This window comes from Triticum dicoccoides, chromosome 5A (assembly GCF_002162155.2).
Source record: "Triticum dicoccoides isolate Atlit2015 ecotype Zavitan chromosome 5A, WEW_v2.0, whole genome shotgun sequence".
NCBI lineage: Eukaryota > Viridiplantae > Streptophyta > Magnoliopsida > Poales > Poaceae > Triticum > Triticum dicoccoides.
This window is the reverse complement of record NC_041388.1, coordinates 692,463,135-692,469,869: the sequence shown is the minus strand read 5'-3', so window position 1 is coordinate 692,469,869 and position 6,735 is coordinate 692,463,135. Positions and strand designations below refer to the sequence as shown.

Below are 6,735 nucleotides of genomic sequence, written 5' to 3'. Positions count from 1 at the left end.
TCTCTCTCTCTCTCTCTCTCACACACACACACACACACCCACACACACACACACACACACACACACTCGCGACATGTTGCCATATTTTCATCTAACACTCTCGCGACATGAGTGACCCTAGGTTTTTAGCCCTGGCGGTGATCCAAAGATTTGCCTCGGTCATGATGTTGTTGAGCAAAATGGTTGGTGGCACGCTTTTGTTGCGGAAGACCCTTTCGTTCCATACGCTCCATGAGAGAAGCATGATACGCGAAGCCATGGCCTTCCTCTGAGTGGTGCCCGCGTTGGCACGACTTTCCCACCACTTTTTTACGGAGCCATCCAAGTGCCAAGAAGTGACGTCGAAGTTCTCAAGTCGTAATTTCGCTTTGACCAAGCCCCAAAGCCTCAACGTAAAACAACACTTGAAAAAGAGGTGAGCGCCACACTCTTGCACTCTGTTGCAAAGAGGACAAAACCCATAATTTTTGCATCCCCGCTTGTCCAACCTATCGGCCATCCAAATGCGATCTTTAATAGCCAACCATGCGAAGAACTTAACCTTTGGCGGCGCCCAAACCTTCCACACCATTTGGTCCAAAGAGGAGAAGGCCATGCAAAGGAATTGCGCCTTGTAGGCAGAGGCCGCGGAGTAGAGCTCATTTGTCGAATGTTTCCACACAATGCCATCATCAACACTCTCATCAAGTTGTACGTCATGCGCTAAACCCCAAAGGGTGAAGAACTGTCGGATGTGCTCGGTGGATAGAGCGATAGGAGGTTTGATCTTCAGAATCCATGCGTTATTTTGGAGGGCCTCATGCACCATCCAATTCTTTCTCGAGGATGCATCAAATATGAGCGGGGCGATCTCCTTGGGCACGTCCAAGTAGCCAAGGGGCGTCCCAAAATGAAGTTCTTGCCCCGTTCCCTATTGTGATTGTTGTGGAGGCGTAGAAAAACTTCAAATCCTCCTCGTCGCACGGGTTTCCCATCCCAACCCACATCTTGCTTGGTTCCTTCCACTCATACCAAGGCCATCTCAAGCGCAAGGCGCGTGCAAACTTATCCGTGCTGAGCACCCCTAGACCACCATATTCACGTGGACGACAAACAATTTCCCAGTTGACTTTGCATTTTGCCCTTGTCATCTTGTCCGCACTGGTCCAAAGGAAAGCCCTTTCAAGCTTATTGACATACCGAAGAGTAGATGCCGGTATGACAAGTGACGTGATGAAGTAGACCACAAGGATGGTAATCATCGACTTGACAAGGATCGTTCGGCCAATGGTGGTGATGTTCTTGCCCTTGTATGTAATTGGCCTACTTGCCACCTTGTCTTCAAGGAATTGAAGATCACCTTTCTTGAGCTGCCAAACTGAGATAGGAAGGCCCAAGTACCGCATTGGGAAGGATGCTCGTGTCGCGGGCAGGTTTTGAAGAAGGATAGTAAACTGCATCCAACAGCACTACAGCAGCCATCTATCACCAACGTTGACAAAAATACAACTCGATGGTACTCCATTGTTTATACGTTTTCAGCAAAGGAAAGTAAACTGATCTCCACCAGTAGGCAGTAGCCGCCCATGACGAAGGATTGATTCATGGCATCTCTCGCTCGCTCGCGCACTCAGCTCTTCTCTTCTGACGGCCTCGTCTCGCGTTCAATGCAACGGCGGGATGCTCTGCTCGTTCCTGAAGTAGTTGGTGGGATCCACGGCCGCCTTCACCGCCGCCAGCCGCCGGTAGTTGCCCACGAAGTAGCGCTCGCCCCAGGCCTCGCCGCCCTTGAACATGTCGGCCTCGTCGTTCTGCCCGACGTCCAGATCCCGGAAGTTGACGTACGCCCGCCGAGGGTTCTTGCTCACGCACTAGTAGAAAATAGGGCTTTGGTCCAGGCCGGGTCAGCCCATTAGTCCCGGTTCAGTCCAGAACCGGGACCAATATGGGCATTGGTCCCGGTTTGTGAGCCCAGGGGGCCGGCCGGGCCACGTGGGCCATTGGTCCCGGTTCATCTGGACCTTTTGGTCCCGGTTGGTGGGATGAACCGGGACCAATGAGCCTCGCTCCTGGCCCACCACCATTGGTCCCGGTTGGTGGCTTGAACCGGAACCAAAGGTTCCCCTTTAGTCCCGGCTCATGTCACCAACCGGGACCAATGAGATGCCTATATATACCCCTCGCTCGCGAGAAGAGCACCCCAGTGCTTTGTTTTTCTCTGGCCGAGGGGGAGAGGACTTGGTGGTGCTCTAGCTCACCTCTTATGCACACAAGGTGTTCGATGGAATGCCTGAGCCACACTACTTAAGCTTTTTCCTCTCCAAGCTCCATTTTCCATAATATTTGTCTAGGTTTAGCGGTCCGTCACGCCCCGTCCCCGTCTTCACCGCCGTCGATCACCCGCGCTGGGCTCATCGCCGGCACCACCGTGGTGAGTCTCTTGTTGTTATCTTCTTTCTGAAAGGAAAAATATTCTTACTTGTATGTTTACATAGATACTTGTATTATTTTTTTACTTTTATTATTGCATCTTATATAGTGCGATGGTTTTGGTATCCGCCCCCGTCGGCCCTCGTCCTGTCTATGATTCGGATGTGGTATATATATTATCTTTATAACTATTGGTTCATTTATTGTTTATGAAAATTATGCCGACCAACGTGACATAGATTTTATTTATGTAGGATGTATGTGAATCGGAAATGCCAACCGACCCTATTGTCGAGAGATTAAATTTAGTTGAAGAAGAAAACAATTTTTTGAAGGAAAAAATAAAAAAAAATTGAGGAGGAGAAGATGATATTGGAGTTGCATGTTGCGGATGTCGTCGATGATCACAACATCAAGATGGATGCAATGCGCTTGAAGATTAGAAAGATTAGAAAATATGCCATTCATACCGAGGCTTGGTATCATTATGTCGTTGGATCAATTGTTACCTTGGTTGCGATTATGATCGCATTTGTTTTTGCATTGTAATGTTTTACATAGTTTCAATGTATGGTTTAATTAATTAGATGCTCTGAAGAGCTATATGTTGTTAGATGAGAACTATGTATGCACTTTGGTTTTAATGTGATGATGAACTTCTATTAATTTGAACACTTAATTATATATAATGCACGCAGATGAACCGGCAATGGATGTACGGTGACAGACACACCCGCGAGTACATTAAGGGCATACATGAGTTTCTCGATGCGGCTGAGGCAAACAAGTAGAATGGTTTTATGTGTTGTGCATGCACTGAATGTGAGAATACGAGGTCTTACTGCCGATATGAGAAGATCAGAGATCACTGGCCCGCATTTGTGGCCCACAAAACATCGGAAAAGAGTAAGAAGATGTCGGCGACAAACAAGCAAAATGTTGCGAAGAAGAAGCTTCACCATCGCACGGGGTCAGGTGGCTACCTCATAGCCCGGCCTAAGTGGGCCAAGACTGAGAATGATTTGGTTGATAAAGGGATCGAACCAGAGACAATTAACTGGCCAGACCGTTGCCGGACTTGGTTCTTCGGGGCTGGCCGAACCTTGGACCCTATAACAGGGAAGTGCATTTGGACGAACGATCAAATGTACATACCGGTCAGGAAGCTTAAGCAGTATATCGAAGCAGCGTAACAAGGGACGTTCTTTCCAGACAGAGAGAACGACAAGCTCACAATGGCCCTCGGGAATCCTGAGCACCCTGGACGGACACGAGGCACGCCAGGCTCCATTCCATGGAAGGTTGGGTTTCCGGACACAGGCGGTTACAAATCCCATGAGAGGAGGAAAAAGTGCAGCAGACCCAAATGCAGGCGCTGCAAGCAAGGGTAGACGCGATAGAGGAACGAGAAGCAAATCGCAGCAAACGTACTGCCGAAGCTTCCCCCGAAGCCACCCCGCCATCTCAGCGCAGAAACAGCGTGGCTTCCACCGAGCTGCTTCAGCCGGAGCATGCCTTCACGGCTCCTGCCAGCTATCCCGTGGATGCTATCACGGAGTCTCAAAATTGCCACCTTATGACGCAATGGATAAATTTGAAGGTCAAGGCGGCTGTTAGCTCTGTTTATCCTACTGAACCCGGCGCAACTTTTCACTGCCGGTCGATTCCAGAAGGATATGCTAGGGTGATGGTGGATGAAATAACGGAGGGATTTGAGGACCTCCAGCTTGACCACCCTACCGGTGAAGGGGAGACTCGACTGGGGTCTGCTCTGAAGACTCCATGCCTATGGCGGAAGGAGCTCATCAACCTTCCGAACTGGACGCCTCCGCCTCCTCCTCCTCCTCCGGCGAGTCAGGGCACTCCGCCTCCTCCACCGCCTCCTCCTCCGGCGAGTGACGATCAGGGCACTCGACCGGCTCCTTCTCCAGCGCGTGGCGGCACTCCGCCTCCTTCTCCGCCTGCGCCGGCGCGCCCGAGCAGCCAGCCTCCTCCTTCTCCGCCTCGTCAGCAAGGACAGAAGAGACCTGTCGCCGCTCCGGCTGCTCCGGCGCGTCGTAGTCCTTCTCCTCTGCCTCGTAAGCAAGTAAAGAAGACAACCGCTCTGTCTGCTCGGCCGGCGTCTAGCAGTACAACCAGAGGCGGGAGGACATACAGATTCGGTCCTTCTCTGAAGACTCCAGAGAAGTTACCATACGAGAGGACCCCGGAGGAGAACGCCGAGATCGCACGAACCGAAGTGGATGACTGATTTCAAGGGTTGAAAGCAAAGAGACATCCATTTCCGAAGGAGAAGGTAGATCCAGTGAAAGTGAAGCGCACTCTGGCTGCCCTGACAAAACCACTGAAGCCTCCGCCGAAAGGAAACTATGAGCGCATTATTGGAAAGGAATTTGCCGAAGCGGAGCGGTCGGGAAGTACTGTCAGTGATCAAAGGCTGAAAGAACGACGAGCTGGGAAACAAATTGCCTAGCTCGGCGAACAAGCGAAGCAATCGTGCCCCCCGCTCAAGGTGCCTAGCCACAACGTCGTTAATGATCCGAGGATGGTGCCCGATTATAGCAATCTTGCAGATTACCTGCCCGACGATGTACATTATGAACCCATGGACGTGCCGATACAAAGATACGAGTACGGGAAGCCTCTCGTCAAAGATGAAAGATCTCTATCAACGATGATGCGAAGATTGCATGATTGGTACTTGAAAATCTGCAGAGACTCTGGGGGGAGGAGTACTTTGTATGTGAAAGTTAAAAAGGAGCATGACCTCGTTGGAATTGAACTGTTGCCTGTTCCATTTGAGGAGTTCTATCAGTTTTTCAATCAATTGGCCCTCGATAAAACAACGGTCGCCTGCTACTGTCTGTAAGTAGTACTACTTCTGTCATTAAGTCTCTCTATATAGCTCAGCTCTTTCATTGCATGTATTTATAATCATCCTCACTATATTATGCAGATTGAAGATCGCCGAATTGAAGAAAAGACAAGTCGGTGATATTGGGTTCATTAACACATATCTCATAGATGCAACTCGGGTTAAATTTCATGCCGCAGCTATCGAGGCCAACTTGCTACGATCGTTCGTAATAAATGAAAACAAAGATATAATACTTTTTCCTTACAACTTCAAGTGAGTGTTACTGTCTTGTGCGTATTCGGTTTCCCTTATATATTAGTCAAGGTTATAGTAATGTAATTGATGAGTTATGCATGCGTGTGCAGTTTCCACTATATTCTCCTAGAGATTAAGCTTGAGCAGGGACTAGTAATCGTCTTAGACTCAAGACGAAAAGATCCCCAGGACTATGCAGACATGACTCAAATACTCGAGAAGTAAGTTAAATCGATCATTATCCACCATATCAGCAACTTTGTTCATTTCCTGATATATCAAGTAATTATTTTCTTTGTCTGGCACGGTTTGGAGAAAATTCATTAGATAAGCACCGGGACTGCCGAAGGAGCTGCAATTTAGACACCGAAAGTAAGTACTATAGTAGCATGTTCCGCGCATCTACTAGTCATTCAAGCGCTAGTTTCATCAATACCATTTGGCATTCTTGCTTATCAGTTTGATTGACCTCTATTTCTTGTAAAGTGGTTGTGGCAGGAACAAGGGAATGATTTCTATGGATACTACGTTTGCGAGTCCATCCGCCACACGACCTGTGAGCGGGGCTATACTGACGAACAATATGAAGTACGTAAATGACAACATTCACAATTTTATTTTATTACCATCATTTGTGTTGAGTTTCATTCATTCATATATATATATATATATATATATATATATATATATATATATATATATATATATATATATATATATATATATATATATATATATGTATGTATGTATGTATTGACCCTCTTTTTTAAATTAGATGTTTCGGAAGCGGGATGAACTCCTAGCACCAGCTCGCATGCGAGCAATTCAAGAGGAATTGGCGGCATTCTTTCTTGACCACGTGATCCCTGAAGACGGAGAATTCTATGTGGACCCTGAGTCCGTATGATTATATTTGTAAAAGATAATTATTGTATATATGTAGCTGGTAGTGTCGGATAGATATAAGTGAACTTGTTGTTCGACCAATCTCTCGGAGAAGGAGAGGTGGTCGATATCACTTCTCTCTGTATGCATATATGTTCATGACGATCTTCTGTTTCCTTCGTTTGCTTACTAGCTAGCTAGCGTGTCTAGTCCTCTCTATACGTATGTATAGTACGTAGCGTCGACCAAGCACGGACATAAGAGAGGACACTTCTCTCTATTAATTATAGCTAGCTAACACAATATATGAAACACCTAAATTAACCCCC

The 6,735-nt window shown here is 47.6% G+C and overlaps 1 protein-coding gene across 1 annotated transcript in view; it reads right to left on the bottom strand.

Moving 5' to 3' along the window:
* Window positions 1-1,643: 1,643 nt before the first annotated feature.
* LOC119300473 (berberine bridge enzyme-like 27) overlaps window positions 1,644-6,735 on the bottom strand; it is a gene marked incomplete at its 5' end in the record, with an annotated part of 7,450 nt that continues 2,358 nt past the window's right edge. Inside the window, one exon of the mRNA XM_037577418.1 lies at window positions 1,644-1,850. Coding sequence (XP_037433315.1) covers window positions 1,644-1,850 — 207 coding nt within the window. The remainder of the gene's footprint in view (window positions 1,851-6,735) is intronic.